This window comes from Fringilla coelebs (assembly GCF_963513975.1).
Source record: "Fringilla coelebs genome assembly, chromosome: 2".
Taxonomy (NCBI): domain Eukaryota; kingdom Metazoa; phylum Chordata; class Aves; order Passeriformes; family Fringillidae; genus Fringilla; species Fringilla coelebs.
The window spans coordinates 75,267,408-75,292,949 of record NC_140029.1 but is presented as its reverse complement, the minus strand read 5'-3'; the positions used below and the strand labels follow the sequence as shown (position 1 = coordinate 75,292,949).

The following is a 25,542-nucleotide window of genomic DNA, read 5'->3' as shown; positions in this document are numbered from 1 at the left end:
AAATGCTCTAAATTGGAAGGAAGCATTAGCAGAAATCCATTGTTATTCTTTAAAATCATGAATAAACATCAGTAGGAACAGACTCAAAGGAGTTACTATGAGTCTATGATGTCAAATACAAAAATTAAACACAAATTCTGCTCCTTGTTGAATGGCCTAATTTCAGAATTGCTTTTCCACTAAAGTTGGTTGCATAGATGTGGGATCATATACTGTTCCTGCAGTGTTCAGACAAAACTACTTATTTTGTTAGCTTCTTCCCCCTTGGAAATTTCCATAGCTGTAATTTCAAAGCTGAATTCCACACACTGAATGTACTGTACTACCAGAAAAATGGGACTGAAGCTGCCTCATATTCATCTTTGTACAAAAATAAAAACTATAATAATGCCATTACTCTTTAAAGTGCTTGTCCCTATGGAGTTCATCCGACAGCAATACTGGAGAAGGAGGGGAAGGACCACGACTGCTTAGACAGGCCTGGTAGTTTAACCTGAATGTGATGACTTCTGACAGGCCTGTCTAATGGTTTATCATTCTGTAACACTGTTTTCAGTCACTTCCAGGATTTTCCCCAGATAAGCATTTAAGCTGAAATTTTCATTATGAGTACCTCCACCAAACTTTAACCTTGGTTCCATCCTTCTTCAAAGCCAGATTTGACCAATCTTCTTAAAGTTCCAGGAGTTGTAGTTCAGACTGTTCATGGCATTGGCATTTGATCCACTTGTATGGAGTCATAAAATCATTGAATGGTTTTGGTTGGGATTTCATTTTGATTGTAAACAAAGAAGCCTGATTGATGTGAGTATAATTTAACCCATTATAAACACACAAACTGCACTCAGACTTATTTATGTCTCTTACCTGAGTTTCAACTCCCCTGCCATGGACAGAGACACCTTCCACTAGACCAGGGTGCACAAAGCCCCATCCAACCTGGCCTTGAACACTTCCAGGGATGGGATACTAAGTACTGCTCATAGCTTGCTCCAAAGTATCATCTGGGTAGATCCTGAAACTGTGCACACCAGAGAGCAACCCACTCCCAACGCCAATAGGATTAAAAGAAAAGGCAGGCACTACTCAAAGTGTCTAAAAATTGCTGCACCCAGATCTATTTGATACTTTTTGAGATGATGATATATAGCAATAAAACTCCAGAGTAAATCTCTACCATGTGATAAACTAGATTCTGAGCTTTTGACTTTGTAATGTGACTTTTAAGATGCATTAGTAGTACTAAATTCGATTTTTATATTCTTCCTAGATACATATGCAGGAAAAGATATTTTGCTTTCAACCTTTTAAGACTGGAATGCCTTATCCTGCTTCTTTAAAAAAGGGAAATATATTCTGTCCTAAATACTAAAGCTGTTTTGGCATATGACTGACAGTTTACCATTAATAAGACTCAGAATATTTTTTTTTGTAATTAAATTATAGTTTCTTACTGCACCTAATAGTTCTAGCTACTCATTGATTACCAGGCCTACTGTTACCAACTTTTCATCTGTTTTCACTGATTTACACTTACCATAGCCAGCTTCTGGAGTTTTCATTAATTGGGAATTATACACAGTACCATAGAAGAGAAGTTGAATTTGGATTTCAAGAAAAAGACCAGTTTCTAAAAACTGCATAACAGAATTTTTATTCTTAACTAACAAATGAAGAATCCAGGAAGCACTGCAGCTACTTACACTGCTATTCAAAAGCCTCCTCTAAAGTCTTCTTTAACTCTCAAGTCACTGGAACTGTGACTGTCCAAATGTTTTCCAGTCAGGCCCTCAAAACATCCCATATTAAAGTTAATAATTAGTTGAAGTGGTTGTGTGGGCTCTACAGTTCAGGAAAACTTTCTAGACAGTTATCCCAACACTGCTGAACACTGAGGAGTGATAATGCATACAGTTGCAGCAGGAAGCAAACACCTTCTGCTTTTGAGAAGTCATTTTCTACACAGCCAGCTTCTGTTGGTTCTCAGTAGATACTGTATGCCTGCTTTAGATGTGAACAGTAATTTTTACAGAGGGGGAACCCTATAGTAATTGTCTTACAGTCACTTATCCTTAATGCATAACCATTTGAGATGGAATACAATTGCAGATCAATTTGGTAGCACAGAAGTCAGAATGTAATTCCTCCAATTCTAAAATGTCCAGAGAAAAGAGATTAATAACCTGATCCCTGGGCAGCTCCAACATTTCTCTTCCAACTACCAGTAGCTAAACCTTGCGTTGTCTTTTGTTATTAAACTGAGAAACTGGAAGTTTTCGCCAAATTATGTTTATGGACATAAAGTCAGGGTGTTGTTTCAGTGACAGCTTTTAAGGGAAAATATGGTGCACTGAAGTAACATCCCTGCTTTGCATCCTTCATCCTGAATTCATGAATATGCACCAGTCATTAACTTTCTGAACTTCCAGAGGTAACAAAAAAACCGAAGTGTCACACTTCATTTCACAGTGTGTCATACACGGGGCAGAGATACCATCTTTTAAGTGAAACCTGAAATGGCAGGCTGAAGATTTTTCACCAAAAATACTCAGGAATTCAAACATTCAATTCTAATGAGTCCTAGTCAGAACCTTTTTCAAAGCACAGCTTGGAAATCAACATAAAAAACATAATTGCAGGGGTCACTCTGTGGCAATTCTAATCTGAAATTTCTACTGCAATCAGAAATATTAAATACATTGAAAGAAGTAGCTGGAGGGAGAATTGGCTCTAGTTTTAGTGCTGTCTCTCTCAGCAGGTTTCCTGTGAAAACCCAACATATAATTTGTACTAGAACTATTACAATGGAGTACTCACTATTATTTTTTTCAGGTAAGAGACATAGATAACTCTGAGTGCAGTTTGTGTGTTTTTAATAGGTTAAATTATACTCACATCAATCAGGCTTCTTTGTTTACAATCAAAATGAAATCCATACCAAAACTGGGTCTGAAAATTCAAAAGTTGCTGTCTTTTTTCAGGAAGAAAACCTACCTTTAACAGCATGTCTTTTGTAGATCCTTCACCTTCCTCTGAAGGGTGCTTATGTAGTATTGTTTTCATCTCTAAAATACTCACAGGGCTGCATACATATTTATTATCTCGCTCATAAGGGTTGTAATATTTAGTACCCATTTAACCTAAGATAATTTATGTCACTGTCCCTTATAGCCTGTTCAACGGTGTTTTGGGGTTTTTTTAAATAAATTGGAAATAAAAAGTGAAACTGCCTTCCAGTTCCGGATAAAAAGCTACAGGATACTCCTGCTACACACAGATGACCAGAATATGGGATAACTTTGGAAAGAAAATATGTAAGAATTGCATATCAAATGTTTGTTAAAGGTTTCTCTTTGTTAAGAAAAGGGTCATGTTTGAGGAAAAATATATTATGCTGCTCAAATTTTTTGTGTGTGTTTTCCACTGACATACATGGGTAAAATATATAAGTGTATCATACACATAAAGATTAGATAGAATTAGCAGACTTAGATGTTCTTTAGCCATGTCTTGATTTCTTACCCTTCTTTTTACAGAGTAACAGATGTTTCTTCCAATTGAATTGAGTTTCCATATGCATCAAATCCTGCTTATGGTCTCCCCCCTTTCTGCTATTTTAATCACCAGAAATATTTATTTCTGCTTAAGTAAGTATGTGTTCATAATCACTGTAATTTTAAGTTGGCAAGGAAACTTGGAATATTAAACAATTTCTCTATGCTCCACACCCTGTTTACAGACACAGTGTATAAAGTGTATATGCTATGTTTAGCTGAAGAGAAGATCATTACTAAATTGTTTCTTATCACATATGAGTAATCTGCCAATAGCCTGAAACTACCCTACTGCTGGGAGATACTCTGTAAAACTTTATTTTGTAAAACTGAAATAATAACAAACAGCAGTTGCAATTATATCGGTTTCCTCTTAAAGAGCTTGAGAGGGAAGAAAGCAGAAATAATGAGCAGGGGAAGGGGTAATGCTTTAGCTAATTGCAGTTTAATGCTCCTCTGTTCATCACTTAACTATTCTCTCTGAGAAAACTAACTTTTCTAGTTTGTTTGTGGGTCATTTTTTTTTTACCTGCTCTGAAGAGCATTATTCTCCATCTTAACCTGCCTCTCCCTCTGCCTGATTCCTACGCACATTTACCTTCTTCCAGAAAAATACAGACACAGCGTTCTCAGTGCATAAAATGTTTACTGAGCAGTTAACACTTTTCAAAACACAGTATATTAAAAAAATTCTAAAATTTTAAAATATATCTGTCTTTTGTAACAAAATCTGTGGGGTGTTTTTCTTGATAATAACATTATTTGCACTTGCATCAGCCTACAGTTGATACCAAATGGGGGAGACAGGTCAATTGTCAATTTGCTCTAGGGCTGGGCTGCCATCCTGAGTGACTTGAGGATGAATTGGAAGCTTATGAAATTCAGTAAGGACATGTGCAAAGTCCTGTCCCTGGGAAAGAATTTCTCTGGAACTGATACAGCCAACTTCCTGAAGAGTGGCTCTTTGGGAGAGACCCTGGGGGTCTTGCTGGGCAGTAAATGTCACATGGGCCAGCCATGAGTCCTGGGAACAAAGATGGCCAGTGACATTCTGGATGCATGAACAGAGGCCAGGGAAGTGCCAATCACCCCTCCCTCAGCACTGGTTGGACTCAGATACCACATCCACTTTGGGAGTCCTCAGTGCAAGAGAGAGATTGATAAACTGGATCCAGCTCACTGGGGCCAGCAAGATGGTGGGGACTGGGAAAACGGGTTGGGAGAACTGAGCTGGTCCAGACTGGAGCAGAAATGGTTCCATGGCCCTTGAGGGGATAAAAGTGGGCTCTTCACAGTGGTGGAGGGTGAGAGAGCAAGAGAAAAAAAGAAAATCAGCATCCTTATGAATTAGGAAACAGGGAAACCTGTGAAACCTTACTGACAACAAGGTCTCACTCAAATAAAAAGAATCTTTTTAAAGCAATCAAGCATCTGCAGACAGTGAAGATTTTCATAGATGCTTCAGCAAATATGGGGATAAGGAACATAATCTTTTTATTTTACGGAGTAAATCTCAAAATGAAAATGCTACAAAGAAGTTTCCTCTATGAGCTTGACATTTCATAAGTAGCTCACAAGGCATCTTTTACTTCTTCAAGCAGCTGCATTCAGTACAAGCGCAGACCATTATAAAGCACTATTTTGGCAGATTCTAAGGTAATCCAAGCTTTAACTATATGGTATGCCCTCTTCTCAAATATAGCTATTAATTATGTTACTAATTGTTTCAATGGTTTTGACAACAATCATCACATTCATTTGTATAATGTATAGAAATTCAAGCTCTGAATTAATCACTTAAGTCTTCTAAGGGACTATTGGTAGACAAGAGAGTATCTGGGCTCAGTGGTGATGGGAGCTACTCCAGTGGCACTATAACAAAAATCAAAGAAGGTAGGAAGAAATAACTTGAGTGGATCCTGATTGTATGAAAGAAATTAAAATGCAGTAAAAAATCCTTCAGTCCACTCTGTGCATTAACCATGAAATGGCATCAAACTATACTATTATTAAGTAACTATAAAACACATGAAAAGTGGATTACACTGGCAGGGAAGAAGCAATATTTCAGCTGCAGCTGCATCTTACAGACTGCAAGCTGCTAAGATGTAGCGGCTGTAATCTACACAGGAGAGATTCAGTTCACCTAACCAGAAATATGTCTAACACAGCAATTTGAATATGAGCTATTCACTTTCAATTCTCTTCATAACCAATGAACTGAATGGGAACTCTTGCAGTTATCTGACCTGTGCTAAGAGCCCCTTTCATAAAAAAAAGTCTAACACTTTTTAAAAAATTCACACCCTATAAAATCAAACTTTCCTCTGTTGACTGTGAGGATAAATCTAAATTATTAACTCTATGCTAAAAGTAGCATATTTTCACCTCTATCTCAGAACTGTAGAAAAGGAAGGATTAACAAGGCTATGTGAAGAGGCAGAAGGGCAGATTGAACCTCTGAGGGTCACAGAGGCAGGTCAATTTTAAAAGAAGGACATGGCAAGTTCTGCAAAATCAAATTGTCCTTTAGGAAAGCTGATCTCTAGATTGTCAGAGGAACCAATGGAAAAACTTTCTACACTCCACAGATCAGTTTCCTTTCCAGTCTTTGATATTCATCCAGAACAGCATTTATTGGAGGTATGAACCTGAAGTGATTTTTATAATGATCTTAATAGCAAAATCAATGTCTTCTAGCATATTATTTTGATTTGAAGACCTGGATTTCATTTCTTAATGAGCAAAGTCAAAATTCTATATGTACTCCTCAGTCTAGATTAACTGGAGCACATCTTAGCTTCCTGCACACCCAGGCTGCATTTCCATGGTAGCATATAAATATTAAAGGAGATGATTTTATAAGTTTCATCACAGCATGAGGGCAAAATTCAGGATATGAATGAACACTGGAAATTATCAGGGCCTACAGTAAAGACCTATGCTTTCACAAAATATTCATTATCCTGTTTATCCATATTTCATTCCATCTGCAAGACTGAACTATACAGTACCTCAAAACTATGTATTTCTTTTATGAAAGCTGAAATGTCTTCTCTCTAAAGGAATACAGTCAAATTCAGCCTTAAGATGAAACTCTTGCAAGTCTAACTGTAAAGGAAACCTTTGAAGTTATTAGTATCTCCCAAAGGATTTTCTTTCATCTGTTTTCTGCCCTAAGTTGTACAGCAGAAGAATAAGGAAAAGGCTGTGGTATATGGCAACATGGTGCTTCAGACTTTTCATTTGGGCTTCATTATTCCTGTCCATGACTTCTAGTCCAGCAGCAAACAGGACAGTTTTTAACTGGGTATGGGACAAAAAAACTGAAGAAAATGGAGTTTCTCTCCATTTTAGCTTTAAGTCAGCCATCTCAGCACTCATCACAGGAACAATTTATTTGATATCCACATTCTACCTCAAGATGTCATTGACATCGCCCATATTTCTTTCTACCCAAATCATTCTCACAGTATCTCTGCAGATCTGTCATAACCTTACAATGTTCTCATTCATGATGGAGCTCACATTACCAAGCGTCAGTCACCAAAACATGAAGCTTAAATTCTCTTTCTATACTATATGAGTATATTCTGTACTCTTTCTAAAGTAAGTGAAGAGAAAAATGAATTTTCAAGGCATGACGTATTCCATCCTGAATTCTGTAAATGTATTTTTTTCCCCATCTAGTACAGCAGGATGCAAATGTGTCTTTGCTTAATTGCCTGCATCCATGCCAGACTGCCATTTGATATGCAAGGCCCCTCCCATGCTGTCACCAGCGTGCTTTCCTGGGCATTGACTGAAAAACAGGTTTATGTGAGCCCCAGGCTTAGTTTGTGAGACTCCCATAAGGCTCTAGGGGAGCTCTGTGCCTTTGGAAGTGCACTACAGTGGGCATGTTCCTGCTGCCACAGAGTACCCCCAGCCAGAGAAGGACTGCATGGCTGTGCTGACCGCTAGTGCTACGAGACCATTTGTCAGCACAACCGCCAGATCCTGCTGAGCCCAAAAGTCCTGGGTCTTGCCATGCATATTTTGGCATGCAGGTCAGGGGATGTTATTAATCACTAAGTGCAGGGAGAGCAGATGTGAAGTATTTTGGGCAGCTTATGGTACAAAGACTTGAACAAGTCATTTAATGTAAAACACAGATTCTAAGGAAAGAAATAACAAACAAACATGCTGGAGGGAAACCAGATAAGGTTATTTCCCTGAGACATTAAGTGTGTGTGCTCTTTCTCTGGAGGTGGTGTAAGCGCAGTTCAGAAAAGCCTCCTCTGAGCCTGGACTAGAGATTCTTGATCCTGAGGTAGGTCTAGATCCACATTTCTGTCTAGATTGCAAAGAGTGAATACTGTCCTTTTTCAAATTAAACAAAACATGTTTGGGTTTTGCTGTTTGTGAATACAAATTAAGGCCTAAGTCTGTTAACATTTTGAAGTTTTCTCTAGTTTTTTCTACTGCAAAGATTTGTCAGCAAAGCTTTGAAACAGCTGAATTTTGCAACACTGCTTAAGCTTAACAATATCAGTCAGCCTAAAGCACTATTTATAGATTCCCAAATCTCCAGTATAGTATAAAAAACTTCCTGCTTTGGAAAGGATTAGAAAGTTTTCAAGATAGGATCTGAGAATGCACTTGTTTTCAAAGAACGTCCTTCAGTTTTTACTTAGTGTTTGACTCTCTTCTGTCTCTAATGTTTTCAAAATCAATTCCTAGGCAGTGAAATCTTGTGCCCAAGTTTCAAGGTAACTTTGCAACACTTTTATGACATGACATTCTGCTTTTGGAAATACTTCAGGAAAACTCCTCCCATGTGAGAAGGGAGGGATTACAGGCGCCCCCCTATGAAGTTCAGAACTCTGCTCTTCTTGTAAAGATCATTTTTCAAAAGAAGTGACTTCCTATAAAACCAAGCTCCTTTCCCAGGAGCCTAATTAAGAAGCAATTGCTCTTACCCGGCCTGAGGGCATCTTATTTTTAGTGAATTTAATGATGTTACATACTGGCAAGTTCAGGAGCATTTTGCAGGAAGAGCTGTGTTTGAACTCTTTCTAAAGCACCTACTTAGCAGTCTTAAGCACAGATCTTTCAGTATGCAATATAAGGAGAAACTCTTTCATCTATACTGTAATTCAGAGTGCTACTTCCTTTAAAGAAGAAAAAAGGCAAACAGTATTTGCCGTGTAGAATTACTACCTATCTTAAAAGAGGGGGTTTTTTTCAGTAGTTAAAAGTAGTTTTTCAGTAGTTAAAAGTCATGCCAGAAGACTTGTAGTCCACATGACACCAGCATCAGGTTTGCACACAACAGTCATGGAATACAAAAGTCATAGTGTATAAATTATTTCTCTCTTCTGTAGGCAAATATGAAACTGCAAAAATCAGACCAATTATCTCTGATGAACAGAAAACTTCCTGGCTGGCATTCCATCTATTGCAATATCAAAGTGCAGAACTGTTTAACAAAATAAGAAAATACTAAAATAATCAAGTATGACCCAAGACACACATTTCAGTTTAATGTGATTGCTCTTTTCCTGATGTAAGTGTGGTCTTAATTTGCCAGAGGTATCCCCAGTATTTAAACTCCAGAACATCCTCCTCAAGGTTATACAGGCTTTAATTTATGTGTCCTGAAATTCCTATGTCATCTAGTTTCCATAAACTTACTTAAGTATCCTCCACGTTCATTTAAATAATTTAATAAATTAAGGTACAGTTATAAATGCTATTTGCATGAATGCAAATGTGGCATCTTGGTATATGAAAGTCCAGCCAGACTGCTTAAAAATGAAAAGAGCAAAAGCAGATGGAAAGTGAAATTAATTTTCTCCAGTCCTTCAGAGGTACTAAAATTTAGAAGGTGGAAAAACTGGACAGAATAAAACAAAGGACATAGCATCTGTGTGCTGCAAGAGGGAATGCCCTTAGCCATGGCTCCTGTCTGGCCACAATATGTGGGCTTGCTCCTCAGGTTGGAGCAAGGAGGACACCCTTCTTGGTCCTGTTCAAGTTATAGCTAATAGCCAGGCTTCACATACAAACTGAGGACTTGGAAAGTGCTCACAGGACCTCTAAGCTGGACACAGACTCCAAGACTCCCATGGAACTTGAGAGAAATGGACCAGGGCAGTTACAAACAAATGTGTGCATTCCAGATGAGAGAAAAGTGAAAGGAGAGAGACCAAAAAAGGAAACAAAAAAAAAGGAAGGAATTCTATACAAGTATGGTATTACTGAAGAAGTAGAGAAGTAGCTGTATACAGAAACAGAAGTCCTGGGCTCTTTAGAGGATTCTTGGGTGATGTATCGCAGGAGAACATGCACAGATGTTTTAGTGCTTTGTGCAGGGCTGGATGTTTATAAAGCAAAGAATAACTCTTCTGGAGCCTGAGCGTCTGTTTGCTTCATTTGCAGATCTCCCTGAAGACAGAAAGTGTAAATCGTCCACAAGGCTGCAGAAAAATATATGCTTAAAGTAATGGGAAGTCTGACAATATTCTTGAGTTCTTGGGTGGTGTTACACCAGATCTGCAGGGAAAATCCGTGGAACATTTTTTGTTTAGTTTTTTTTTTTTTCCTTGGGTTTTTTTTTTTCCCCCTAAGTTGACCCAAGAACACTTCTGAGCTCTCCGAAGAGAGAGCTGCCCTGGCTTTGCTCTAACTTATACTGGAGTGAGGCATGCCAGCATGCCAGCAAGTCCAGGTACAGGCAAAGGCTTCAAGGAGGAGAAAGTGTCGTAGCCAGCTCAAAGACAGGAGAAAGAAGGTTCAGGAACCCTCTGTGGAGGGACCCAAACAGAGCAGTGTGCTGAAGGCATCTCTGCCAGGCTGGGTGGCACTGCAGAGAAAGTAAGCTTCTGGGCTATGGAAATTTTTTTCTATTGCCCATTTTCATCTACTACACATTCAAAACCCATTGACTTTGAGCTATCAGGAAGAAGCAACACCTAGTGCACTGGTAATCCTCAGAACTGCACCGTTCCATTTTTTAAAAAAAGGTATCTTATAATATTTTATGTGCTCTGTATGGCTCATGTAAGAGTATCACTCTCATTTCATATATCTTCATTGCGTTTCCTGCATTTTGCAAATGCCTAAGCTGGAGTTTGGAATTTCCAAACTTCTCAAAATGGCCATGTATTTATGGAGAACCTAAAAGGCAAAACTGGATGGAAAGATGGCAAAAATAGTGGCCATAGATTTTACAGGAAAAACTTGGAGACTATTTTTTTTTTAAACTTATGAAACATAAAGCCTGGAAAACTTCAGAATAATCTAAAGCTCATGACCCTTCTTACTGAAGTATTCTTTAGTCATTATAGCACTGATAGTAAGGTTGAGCACATTTATTCAAGTACAAGTACGTACAAATACTTGCATTTGAGCACAAGATGTATTAGTTCTCAAGAGGGGATAGTCACAGCACTGAAAATGTACTGGCATTTTCTGTAAAATGAGTACAGATTTCTGCCACTTAAACTACCAGTACAGAAATGTAAAGCGATATTCTTAGAAAATGGGAGTTTAAAATTACATTTTAAATATAAACATTTTTACATATAAACATTTTTCAAAACTGGTATCAGTCTTGAATGATTGCAGGAAAGTCCAGATTTCCCATCATTTTTTAGTGGTACTGCTAAGAGAGAGTGCTGGTTTAGCCAAATAATGAAACCAAAAAGAAAGCAGGAATCCACACAACGAAGTTGTGGATTCTGACTGTAAAATGAATGCATGTAATTATATTGTCTTATATAAATAATCAATAAACTTTCAATTAAAATGTTTACAATGAAGATGTATAGCAAAGAAATTCTGGCAGCTGACCACAGTTCATTTTCAAAAACATTTAGGACTCTCTGCTTAGACAAGGAAAGTGAGACTTAGGGCTTCAGAGAAAGTGAAGTGTAGCATCAGAGAAAATCTGCAGTCTTCAAGGACAAATTCTGGCCTGTTTAGACAAAGGACAAAGAAACTAACACCTACAGGATCAGTCCTGGTTCTGCTCGGTTTGGCTTGACACTACCCAGCCACGCAGCCAAAAAAACATGCACAATAAATGCTGCCTTTACACAATTAAAGGGTGCAAGAGGGAAATGTCTCAGAAAGGAAACTGAGGGGAAAAGAGCTGAGAAAGCAGGCCTACAAAGGCAGAAGGACTCAACAAGAAACAAATATTGTAAATGAGCCAATGTCAAATACATATTACATGAAGGAGAAACAGAAGCTGTGGGAATCTTAAGCAGGGAAGATTTCAGACTGCAGAGTTAAGTTTAAATGCCAGAAGACATGGCTGCAGCATATCTAACTAGCTTATTTGATAAAGAGATGGCTTAACTGAAGCATCATTTCCCAGTACTCGGCTGATAAACAACAGGAACTCAGAGGCAGAGAAAAACAGGTCAAAACAGGCCAACAAGTACATATTTTACCCAAAGCCACAGCTTTCAAAATATACTGAGATATCTCTCCCATGACTTCTGCTCCTGGAGTCCATGCATGTCCACAAACACCAGCTTGCCAAGCATCTGCAGCTACACTGACCTGAACTGCACTCCCTGCTTGACTTTTTCTCCCACTCCTCAACTTCGAGCCAAATATAATTAGCTCTGATAGTCAGCAGCCCCAGTTTCCAAATGCATCACCAGGTCTCAGTTCTTTCACCTCCTCGTTCCTCTGTGATTATCATGAACATGTCCCTCCTAATCTTTTCACCAAGGCTATATGTCAGCATATTCTTTCCCAAGTTTCACTGTCTCAAACACAGATTCTTCTAGATTGCTAAAACTGCCACCCAGGCTCATAGCACCGTGCATCTCAATTACAGCAATGCTCTCCTTCAGCCTGGACCAATGCAATCTGTCATCACTGCTATCCATTCAAAATGCTGCTGTGAAATTCATCTTCTGAGCCCATCATCTGTCTGTGCCATTCTTACCTGTGCCTCCATCCATTGGATAAGCTTTCCCTACCTCATCAGTTATGGCTACTTACTTTGATATCCAAGAAATTTCAAAGTCTAACTCATCACCCTTCAGCTCTCTCCAACCATTTTCAGTCTGTATCCAAGAGCTTATTTTGCTTGCCCTCTATGTCTGATTAGTTAAATGTGAGGATATTTGTTCTTTCTGTGCCATATTTCTCTGTAAACATCCCTGGATGAACAGCATGAGACAAATGAAAATATTACATTGATTGCCGGATTAGAAGCAGTGAGGTTCTGAACACAAAATTCTGTAACAGTAAAGCTGGGTAAATAATTTACAGCATGGAATTTATCTATCTTATTTTGCTTAATTTTCTGTTTACAAAATGGTGCATCTGGGATTCAGATGCGTCCACCAAATAATCTTTGGAAATTATTCTTGCCACGCTGCTTAAAAACAAGCAAATTTAAAAATGTATGTATTTAGGTCACATGATAAATTTCTGTAGCCTAGTTACACAAATATATCTTTGAGGAGGCCTGGGTACAAGTAATGGTGATTAAGTATCTAAAATTCACTACCTGACAATAACTTATAAAATCATAATTGTTGTGGTGGTGATTATTCCTATGCATAAATATTCCTTCTTAGTGTTCTCACAGGACTCAATCAACCTTCTTTGCAGTCAGATCATAGAGTTTTCCATACTTTATATCCTCTTCCCATGCAACCATAATTTTCAACACAGGATATTCTGAATGCTTCAAAGCAGCTGAAATGAGTCACCTGGGAGCACAGTGAGCACACCCATGTGAACACACAGCATGTGAAGCAGGGTCACTAGGTATCCTCGTGACTGGGTTAGAAGTTCCTCAGGTCCTGTTCTGGAAGCTGGGTCACAATCCAGGGCAGCAACATTAGATTAACGCAAGCTGAGATCACTCTCACCATCTTTTCTGTCAGCACCACCACAACAGTTTTCAAATTAGGGCTGGTACCTGCCACTGCATTCATGCCCCAAGATGGCCTTTGGCTTCTGAGCGTTAGGAAAACAAACCCCTAAACCAGGAGCCCAAAACTTCTTTACAGTATACTTGTTTACTTTGGTAAACTGCCCTACCAACCTTTAGCTATACAATTTTCATTTTTATCTGTGGTACATGCTGTAGCTTTTCAGCCATGATTATTATTTAGATGGGTAGTAATTATTTTTTAATTCCTTTCAAAGGGCATTAAAGGCTAGAAATGAAAGGAGCAGGACATTTTTGAGACCTTTTTCTCTACAGCCTATCAACAAATACTATATTAAATAGTTTGAAAACTGTTAGTTTGCAAACCTCAGGCATGTAATAAAGTCAATATATAATTTTACAACCACATTTCTTTTCTCTCGTGCATTAACATATAAAAAGAGACTTGCTCTATTTCTTCTATCACAAAATTAAAGGCATTCCATATACAAAACAGTCTGTGGGTTTCACAGGATAATTACACTGCTAATATCTTCAGTGCATTTATTAAATTCTACCTCCCCCTTTTTTTCTCTCAAATTCATACTGGACACCAAACCCATTAAGAGAATGGGACCAGCAAGTGTGACATTTCCTTTGGGGGACATTTCCTTTGGAACATGGCACACCAGTGCCATGTCCCATTCATTACATTTACTATGCATAGACATCTGCTGTCCTCTTCCTGTTTTTCAGTGGAAGTTGAAGTTCCTTATAATAACTTTTTTTAATGCATGTTCTGCTTCTTATGGAAAATTTTAGTTCTTTCAAGGGAAAGATAAATGCCTAAACCCTAAACCATGCAATTTGAAAGTGAGTGCCTCCCAGGAGCTGAAGCCTGGTTTAGGATTCATCACTGTGCGCTTCTTCACTGTTAGAATGCTGTGCCTGATGTGTCATCTAAAGAAAACCAGGCTATAATATAGGGGATGTGTATTTCTATAAGAGAATGGGAATATAAGGCCTGTATTCCCATGGGAGTACCATGATGACCATTTCATATTGAAGAATTTGAGTTTCAATGGTCATATTTCAGATCTGAGTTTTTTTACACATAAAACAAAAATATTGCCTCCATATTTTTCTGAGGAAGGTGTGCAGTTTTGGAAGAAAGCTACTGGGATTTTTTCTGCCTTCATTTGAGTTATCTTTTGCTAGGTTAGGACTTGAGCTGTTACCTTGTAGATGTCAAGGAATCCACACTGGTGGTCGAAGCGCGTGTAGAGCTCGTTGAGCATGCTGATGACCTGCATGGGTGTGCACTGAGCACAGATGGCAGTGAAGCCAACAATGTCCGAGAAGAGCATGGTGACATCATCAAACTTCCTGGCCTGAACCTGCTGCCCCTGCCACAGCTGCTGAGCCACCTCTTCAGGGAAAATAGAAATAAGGAGATCTACTGTCTTTTTTTTCTCCTCTTCCAGGGCTTGGTGTGTACATTCTAGCGTTGCCTTCAGCTTATCCATTCGTTTTTTCAAGCCATCCTGTGCCTTTGCTTGCTCCCCAACCAATATGACATCACGAGTAGCATCATGGATAGGTATGTCCGAAAGATGGAGGCCTCGGCCCATCAGCTCATCCAGCTTGTCCACACAGGGAGAACCCAGAAACAATATAGAGTTTGATTCTGGCACGTGAATCATTTGTCCTTTAATTTCCATCACCTGTAAAACAAAAAGAAAGAGTTTAGACAAGGGGGAAAATCAGGTTATAAATGTGGATCCTCATTCTACTTTCTCCGTCTTTTCAGCTAAAACAATTACTGCAGCCTTTTATACAAAAGCCTTTTGCACTCACCTACTCAAGTAATGAGACTCACAGTCTGCTCACCAAATTGAGTCAGAAAATAACCTAAATGGACACAAAAGTATTCCCAAAAGAGATGTTGGATTTTGTTTGTACCCAATTAAATAAGAAAGCAATAATATGTAATCTCAGAGTGCCATCTAAATAATGCTCCTGGATGTTCCTGGACTTACAAGCAAATTTCAGAGTATTTCTTTCTCTGTTACTTAGCTATAAATTACAAAAAGCAAAAAAGTGAAGAGAAATTTCAACTATCTGAAAGCAGGTTGGTGAAATAAAGTGCCTTCTGTTCTTTTTCAGCAAAATATCTAATACAAGTCAATTCTGGCCATTTTATAGAGGAATCAAACAAAAATAGATGCGAAAACTGCTCTATAAAATAACAAATGGCATGGAAATATTGTAGTAGTCCTCCTGTTTCCTGTTTTCCTTCTTATACATGCAGCAGAGTGGAAGGCTGACACTCAGAATCTGCAGATTTCTTGGCAACAGAGCTTCATCCAATTTGTATTTGTGGGATAGCAGAGGATACAGTAGGGAAGGAGCATCAGGTGGTTCATCCCACTGGTTTATAGCTTTTGCCTCTGCCTGTTAGATGTCTAGATGTTTGGAGCTCTGTCCAAGGGTGAATATCATGGAGGCCGTGGATTGTTACCTCTTGCTCCACGATGGCAGTCAAGCACAAAACTGCCAGACTGAAATGGACACTGGAAACTAAATTAAATCAGACAAAGAGTATCTCTTCATAAATACAGCTTGCCACAGCGTCTCTCATGAAAAACAACCCCATTAATGTTTCCATTCCAGGAAGGACCAGGGCAGTACTGTGCTAGGTGATCTAAAATGCCCACAGACCTTACCCTGAGGATCTCACAGTCAATACAGGCACAGCACACAAACCTTGTGCATCTAAGCAGCATTAGGCACCATAATGCCTCGTATCTTTGTTTTCTATTCCACATAATATCTTGAAATGAAAAGACCTCCTCCAGTCACCATTTCTTTCATCATGTAGGCATTTGCTTGCTGTCACATTTTTCACTTATTTAATCCTTCTTCTATCAATAATCCTACCAAGCAAAATAGAAAAACCTCCATCAGGGAATTCAGGTGTCTGTAATAAGGATGTGATTTAAGTGTCCAGTGGTCTGAAAGCTCCTGCTGAGGTGACAGGCAATCCTACATGGTACTTCCATGGCTGGGGGAGATTTAAGGAAGCACCTCTTTCTATCATTCGTTTTTACATAAGGTTTACACAATATTTTTTTACATAATGCTGCCATTTTAAACTCTATGGCAACATGGGAATTGAGCCTATCCTGTCCCTATTGCCCTCTGCCTTCTCTGCTAGCAACCTAACATTCAGCTTCTGATGTCAGCCAGGGAACTCAGCAAGTGAAAATAATAAATGCAAGTCATTAAAATTGTTACATTTTCTAATTTATTTTCCTGCACACCTACTAATATTTACATTCCTAAGCCTTGCTTCCTCAGCTTCACTCTGGGACATTCATCTCTGTGAGAAAGCTAGTCAGCTAACTGCATGAGATGATTTAATGCTCCATGGCTAAGTGTTCTTTTTCTACTTTTGAAACATGGCTCCCTGGGAAGTAGGATGCTTTCTTCATGCATGCAGCCTCATGCTTTCAAAAGGGCACAGGCAAAATTGTTTTAACTCCAAAGTACAAGTTGCCAAATATGAAATTCATGGTACAGCATTTCTAAATATCTCTTCCTATTTTGTTCCCCTGTGCCGGAGAGTTTTCTGTTTGTAGAATTTCCCTCTTGTGCAAAATAAAAGTATCTCATATTATCACTTGCCTCTTCCATCTCCAGGTGAAAACAGGGTGTTTTCAGCTCAGGAGGAGAGTGTGTGACCACAGACCCTGGCTGAGCCAGCCCAGCCTGGCTTGAGCTGCATGTCAGCAAGGCAAGGCACCTGGCTTGGAGGTGTGTTTCTCCTGTTAACCTGCTGTGAGATGAAGAAAATCAATGCATCCCCCTGTGCTCCCACTTCACCTCTGTCAATTGGAGGTGTTAAACTCTTTGATGTGAATGCTGTCAGCGTTAATATATTGTGCCAACCTTCCCCGGGTGGGCTTTTCTCAGGAAGCACTGACTGTGTAAATAACGTACTAAACAGGCACTCTGGAGTCCTCTGCTCTGCTTCTGGGTAACCCCAGGCAAATTATCAATCCTGACTTCTTATGTGGCCTTTCAGCACAGCAGGAACAATGCTATTGACCACCCTGTAAGACACTTTGAGACTTATGTGTGAAAAGCAATAAAAGACAGACCATCCTGTAAACTGCCTAACTAATAATAACCAGGTGAGCTGCCCCCTGTTTCAACAAGGTTGAGTGTTTCCAGAGCATTTTGAGAAATTTTTGCAAAGACATTCCCTGTACACAACTGATTAGTTTCCTAAAGCTGTCAAAGGTTCAGTGATATTTCAGCTTTACCCCCTAAATTATCACGTGTTTTGCTTAACGGGAATTGATGGGATGTTTCCTATCACTTCTTTCACGTTACATGAGTGACTTTATCATCCTGCTCTCTCTTGATCACTGATGGATGTTTTAGAAAATGGCCTGCCAGTCTCTTCAAGTTGCCAAATCAGGGAACAGGATAGCAGAAAAAAAACTGCCCCACCTTTCCTGGGACAAAACACTAGGGTCTTGTAAAGAACAACAGTAGAGAATAGTTAAGACTGCATCACTCTCATCAGCTTTTGCAAAGCCCTTTCCTTTCCAAAGAAGTTTCAGATATGATTCAGACACTTTCTAGCAGACTTCAGTCTGCAGCTGTGATCCAACATGACCTCCATCTCTTTTCTTTGATTTCTCATGCTTCTTATATTCTTTTTTTTTATCTAAAAATATAGCTGATGTTACAGGGTATCAGGTTTGCCTGAAGCTTGCCATAGTAAGTCACACTTCTGGGCACCTCCCCAAAGCTGGACAGCTTTACACCTGGACCATAAGCCTACAGGCAAGCAGGATGGCATCATCCATCTTTCTTGTAAGCAGGGAAAGATAGAAACATTTCTGTCACCAGTTGTATTTCATTACTGCTACATTTCATTGCATTCCTGTCTCTTTAATTATATTCTCACTGAATAAAATGAGAATAATTCTACCATTTTCAGAGGACATTCTCCTGATTTACAGTGGTGCAAGAGAACGTTTTGAAAAGAGCAATTATATATATCATATTTTACAGTCTTATGTTGCAGTGAAATGACTTCACAGCCTAAGTAGCCCTGGGACGAAAAACAAAAAACCAAAAAAACCTATCACTGAAAGAAAGGGAGCAAACAGTTCCTGATTCTAAAGAAATCTTTCCTCAAAGACCCAGCTCAGAAATACTGGCAGATTCTAAAGCTGCTTTTCAGGAATATGGGGAGTCTCCTACCGAGCAGTGCACCACCAACTACTTCATTAGGTACACAATATCCAACCCTCTGCACAATCTCTGCATACTCTGGATGCAAGCCACCCTAGGACCAAAAAGCTTATGAATCAAATGCCAAATCCACTGCTCAGTCTTTAAGGAAAAGCACAGGGAAAAGCTTCACTGGTTCCACTGAGGGAGGATACGACTCCGTACAAAGATGTGTGTTTTGGAATAGTGACTGAGACAAGGTATACACATCTCCTCAAAAAGATTAAGGAAATACAGGATGGTACCCCTAAGAAATGGCTGGTGGGTTAAAAAGGATTTTCCTTCTAATTGGCCAGGCCTTTTCTGCAACCTCTGCAACCCACAAATTTCAGTGGAGCTGCTCCTTTGATTCTGATCAGTGAGTAAACCCTCCCAAACTGTGACTACAGTTTTTTTTCAGTTTTATTTATTGGGATTAGGTTAGAAATTTACAGCGCTAGGTCACACTTTCATACACTGTTGAACATCCACGCTTGATTTCATACAATGGACAAATTCAGTAAGAGAAAACAAAGCTGCTTCCTTATCAGGCTCAGAGTTATTTAGAGGATGGAAAGACTGGGGCAAAATCAGCTTGAACCAGAACACCATCACCATCATCACTACCAGGTGCAAAGAGCATAGGGTGACTTTCAGAAAGGAGGTCCAGCTGCTAACCTAAATTTTAAAACAACTGGACTTCTCTGAATGTCCTATAGGATACATGGCAGTGCCTCAGGAACATTTACAGCATAACATTTGAGGAATTAGAGGCTTAGGGGATTTTGTGAACACTGGACAAAACAGTACAGTTACAACAGTACACTTGCAGAAAGAAATGCAATGACTTTCTTGCTATGTTTCCATGACACATCTAGAAGGGCTGAAAGTATGACGGACAACACTGGAATTTAAAAAACAAATGTCTTAAATTGGAAAAATGGGCTAAAGCTGGAATTCAAAATAAGGGCAATAAATATATTTAGATAGAAATAATCAAATGCAAAATGTACAGGCAGGCTAACTGTTCCTAAGAAGATGGCCCAGAGTGCAGAGAGTGGAACAAATGAATGTAAGCCAACATGTCATGCTGTCATTTAGAAAGAAAACACTATACAGGACTATGTAAACCAAAAATACAGCTTGCAAAACACTGGAGGTAATCCTTATACTGTGACCACCCATTTTCAGACCCCAGAAGGACAAATCTGTTCCTTTTAAAGTGTAAGAAAGAGGTGGATCAATTGGAGAGTCTGGTGAAAAGCAATGAAGGCAATGGAAGGTCTAAAAAATATGACCTACAAAAAAAAAATTGAAAACATTTGATGGCTTACCCCAAAGAAGAAAAATCTGAGTGTGGGCATATGAAAAAAATACTTAAATACTTTATGCCAATGTAAAGAGGTCAAACACAAATCCTGTGGCAAAAGCTTTGAAAGAACAGCCCTGGTGATCCTGGTGGACACCAAATTGAACATGATCCATCAAAGGCTGGAAGTGCTCTAGGCTCTGGAAGGAGGAGTGTTGCAGCTGGTGCAGGGAAGTGATCCTTCCCTTCTGCTCAGAACTGGTGAGGCCACACCTGGAGTACTGGGATCCACTGTTCAGTCCAGTTCTGGGATCCACAGTACAGGAGACACATGGACATGCTGGAGAGCATCCAGAAAAGGTCAACAAAGATGACAGGAACATGGGACATTCTTCCCTATGAAGAAAGTCTGAGAGAGCTGGGACTCTGTTTAACCTGGAGATGAGAAGGCTCAGGATGATCTTATCCATGAACATAAATACCTGAAGGGATCAGGGATGACAGAGCAAGACTCTTTCCAATGATGCCCGGGACCAGAGGCCATAGACATAAACTACCCAAAGAAGGCTCCCTCTGAACATTAGAGAACACTTATTATATACATCAAGCAGTGCTAAAGGTTGCCTGCAGAGATTTTGGAGTTTCCATCCCTGAAGATACTCAAAAGCCACATGGATGTGGTCCTGGGAAACTGACTCTAGGTGACTCTGCTTGAGCAGAGGGTTGAACCAGATGACCTCCAGAGGTTCCTCCCAACCTCGGTCTATGAAATGAACAAAAAGTAAAAGGCTCAAATTGGAAAAAAATAGTTTAATAAGGGATATTCTTGCATTCATAGGGAGAGTGAGAAAGGAAACATCATTGGTGAGGATTGGATTGGATTGGATTATGGTGAGGAGTTGGATTATGCATTTGATTTGTGAGACCTGTCAAAGGTGATCAATCTGTCTGGAAAACAGAGGAATGAACCAGTGACTTAACAGAAATTTAGGTGGAAACAGGAAGGGGAGACATAGTAGGGTATAATTTTGCATTCAAACAAAAACTACACAAATTAATTCTGGGATAATTAATGTAGTGTCAGTGTGGAGTTCATTGCTTCAGTCAGTTTATGACTCTTTCTACAGCCAACAACAGAAACATGTGCTCCTGGAATAAAAGTGGTATGATCTACGTGAGACATCTAAGTCATGGTCAAATGAGTCATGTAGGCATACTTATGTTTCTCTGTTGTGAAGGGAGCACAAGGCTTGGACATAGATGTACTGGTTGAGTCTATCTCCTATCAGAATAAACCTAATTCATAGGAGTGAATGTACACTGTGCATGTATTTCAATGCTGTGCATGGAAAGATACCTAAATGCCAATATGTTAAGTACATTAAGGGAAATACCAGTTCTCTATTGGTCTAACAAATTTCTATTTTAAATGCACCAAACCTCAATTCAATAAAATGAAGACTTTGTAAGCCTGTAAAATTAGTGCTGCTCTGTGGCTGGCTGACCACCAGATAGGCAAAGCATGACTTTGACCCTTAAGACAGAAAAAGAAACAGCTATTAAAACCTCTCCAATACTCCTGCTCTGCTTGTAGAGTGGTGTAAGTCAGAGCCACAGCCAGCAGAAATAGTTGTGGAGAAAAATTCATGAAAATAAGAAAAAATCATATTCTAATGAAACCCTGATTTGCTATTTTTTCTTTAGACAAAAATAACAAAATACCATCTTCCATTATATCCATGTTTTATTTAAAAAGCAACCTAAGAGAACTACATATCATCTCCACAGAAATGAAAAATAACTTTTCAGTCAATGCCTGATACAATTGAATAAACTAGATAAGGTTTGCTCAGCACAACTCAGGATGTGCTTGGCTTCTTGTGAAATTGCAACTCTCAGCATTTGCTTACAAGTTTGTATTTCCAGCTCACTGCATTGTCAAAAGAATATTATTCCACACAGCAGCAATGTGACTGTTAAAAATTTCTCACTATTTATAGCAAACCCTGGAGTGTTTCATAACATGCAACAGTCTTCAGAGCAAAGTGACCAAATGTAACATTTTCTCTATGTCATAGATACCTCATAAACCCAGACTGGCAGCAAAAATACTGTACCTTTAAGAAATCCAAAATTTTGGTGGGAATACATTCATTTTCTATAATGTAAAAGAGAGAGAATAATAATTGACCTCTAAAATAATTTCTTGGTATGAAAAGAGTAAGTGTGGCAGATTAAAAACAAACCAGTTAGGGTTAGATAGGATCTGCTCCACAAGAAGCATAGGTATGCATGACATATCAAAAGCATGGAGCCCCCTGTAAGGACATGTGAAAGGGGGAAAGGAGAAGAGGTAAAGGAGATGACTCTATCCTTAACACATTAGTCTGCCAAACCAACCAGATAAACAAAAGGCAACTGTGGATTCCACCTGAAAGAGGTCAAGACGATTTACAGTTTATCGTTTCCTGCTTCAAGACACAGAAATTGCTTTTAAGAAGGTACTCATGATTGCTACATGGATAAGTGCAAGATAAATCTAGGCCTGTGGAATAAAAACAATGGGAAAATAATTCCTTCAAAGGAACATCTATCTTCACAAGACAGCAGAGTCAGAATTCAACCCTATGTGCTCCTTGGTCAGCTTCCCTTACAGGTGCTCTCAAGCAGAGGAGTGGGTGAACTCAACAGGGCAGACAGGCAGAACATGGCATGGGCAACACCACCAGAAGAAACTCACCAGTGTTCCAAAGAGAATTTCAAAACCCCTTTGAGCATCAACACACCAAAACAGACTGATTTCTTTTTTCCATGAATAAGTATCTTCACATACTTAAACAGGACCTGTGAGAGTCCCAAAGGCACCACTGGCCTGACAGTCCCTGTCCAGTCTCCCAGGACACCTCTGGCCCTGCCCAGCGCCCTGCCCCCCCCATCAGCCCCTTGGGCTGTCAGTCCTGCCCCATCCATGCTCTCACAGCCCTGCCTTGCCCTGGCCATGGCCCATCCAAGGGACTGAGTTCCAGCCCAGTATCAGTCCTTCTCCCACCACAGCCCCAGGGAGGTGCTGGTGCTGGGCTGGGCTGCCCCCACATTCCCACCTGGCTGCCAGGTGCTGCCCCTCCACCCTGCAGAATCCCACAGCTCCTGGCACTCAGGGGGCCCTGCAGTACCCTGACAGCATCCAGAAAACATTTTACCTAAAACACCTATCAATCAATCAATGAGCAGCCGGACAATGGTCTTGGCCATGTGGTAGTCCTGTGAGAAGCAGGGAGTAGGACTTGAGGAACCTTATGGGTCCCTTTTAACTCAAGATAGTCTATGATTTTGTGGTTTTCATTTTACTGCAAAATCTATTTAATTCCCTAAAATTGCTTTCAGGTTGCACACACCTTGAGTAGCATGCTAGAGTTTTACATTTCAACCATACATGTCTCTGGTACCTTATTAAAAGCCAGGATACTCTGTGCAGATATTCAGCTGCCTATCTTACTCCAACAGCACAGTTAAAAATGTGCAGTATCAGTGTTAAAAAAAGTCTGCTTTGGTCAGGAGCAGAGGAGTGGAAACAAATTTCAGAGATGTGCTCATTTGTTTAGAATCACAGAATACTAGAATAGCTAAATAGCTTAGGCTGGAAGGGGCAGTAAAGATCATCAAGTTCCAACCCCCCCACAAACACCACCCGCACAGGCAGGGACATCTTCCTCTAGACCATCTTATTCAGGGCCCCTTCCAGCCTGGCCTTGGAGAATTCCAGAGATGAGCCATCCACTGCCACTCTGGGCAACAAGCTCAGGATCTGTGAACTGTAAAAGTGGTGGTAGCAATAACATGCTCCAAGCCACACACTTGCATTAATTTCATATTTCAACCAAAGCAAAATGCATTTTTGTACTTATGATCCCACCACAGTTTAATTACAACAGATCAATCAAAGTATAAGGGAAATTTCCCATATTTAATAATCTCTATGAAAGATATTAATTTCCAATTAATTTTTGTTAAACACCTGGTTAAAAATAAATGCTATATATATTTACACAATCAAATCTCTAATTACCTCATGCCTGGGAAAACCTTTATAACTGACAAATATTATGTGTCAGCTTGTTAAAGACAGATATTTTTTATTTATTCCTGTCAAAGGAATGTGTCAGTACACTGAAGGGAGTGGGGATGTTGCCATTTTCCACAGTGTTGTTACATTCTGGATTAGTTCCTACCGTCTTCAGCCCAAGATTTGTGCAGATGTATGAATCAGTCTTTCACCCAATCCTTCCACTAGTAGTCTTCACCTCCTAACAAGAGCTTCTCCTTTGAACGAGATCTGTCCCATCTGCCTGAGATGATCTACTGGCAGGAAGTACTCTTACTCATGTGATATTTCTTGCTAAGTGTTCTTTTTTCTCAGATTCTGGCTCACTTGTTTCTTTGGGGAAATTGGTTCTTAGCAACAAGCAGTGAAAGGGTTAAATAAGTGCATATGTTTATTCATGAAAACAGTAGGCAAGGAGCAGCAGAAACAGCATTCCCCTTTGATCTGTGAGAACAGATATATATAGCAACCACTAGGAGATATGACATTTCACCACCAAGCTAGGTATCTTAGAATTCCTGTGATTAAAAGATCTCTTAGCCCATGTACTAGCTAGCTTGCAGAAATCTTCACCTTTAGGACTTACAGAATCTGACTCTTTCCCTATTCATCTCAAGTATATAAATCTGCTCGAAATTCCTGCCAGCATCACACCAAGGAAGCTGATGAGAATTGGAGTCCTCTGTTGGTATTTTTACTTTGCTTTGATTTTTATTACCCCATATATCAAGTACTTTTGCAGCTTTGATAAAAGACTCTATCATTAGAATTTGATATTGAGATTAATCAATTCTGGTCTCCTGGTGCAGTATAAATTTTCAGAACATGAGGAGAAGAAATTTCTTCTTTTCCCAGTCCAATAATTCTTCAGTTAGATATAATAAGAAAGACCCATTCTGCCTCTCACTGAAGTTCATTGTAAATATATCAAGCTGATTTTAGTGAGAACTGCACCAGGCCTTTAAAATCATTTCTTAAAAAGGTTGAATTTCTTTTAGTGTGTTCAACATAATCCACCACATCATTAAGAGACCTCTCATCCATAACCTGCTGTAAGTAGCACATTTGAGAGGTACCAGTAAAAGACAGTCTCCTTGTGGAATCTCTTACATGCTGCGTTAATAAATTTGGGAAGAATGCATTGGCCTGGTTTACTAGCCTCAGGTTAAGGGTGTCATTTTCCACAAAGTACTTATTTTACAACCCATCAAGAAATGAAAAGCAAATGAAAACATTAAAATGCCTTTGATTTAACTATAAATAGGACATAGTGTGAGAAGGAACAGTCAGATGGAGTGAATATTCACATTTCTGTTTCTATTAAAGTATCCGTTTAGCTTCCATTTTCTTCACTACACCTGATTTTTCCCTGATACGGTAGTAAAGAAAATGGAAGAAAATG

At 39.3% G+C, this 25,542-nt stretch overlaps 1 protein-coding gene across 1 annotated transcript in view; it reads right to left on the bottom strand.

The window, feature by feature from the left end:
• Positions 1-25,542, bottom strand: part of GUCY1A2 (guanylate cyclase 1 soluble subunit alpha 2) — a gene marked incomplete at both ends in the record, with an annotated part of 134,249 nt that overhangs the window by 43,917 nt on the left and 64,790 nt on the right. Inside the window, one exon of the mRNA XM_084200969.1 lies at positions 14,679-15,164. Within this exon, the coding sequence (XP_084057095.1) occupies positions 14,679-15,164 (486 nt within the window). The remainder of the gene's footprint in view (positions 1-14,678; positions 15,165-25,542) is intronic.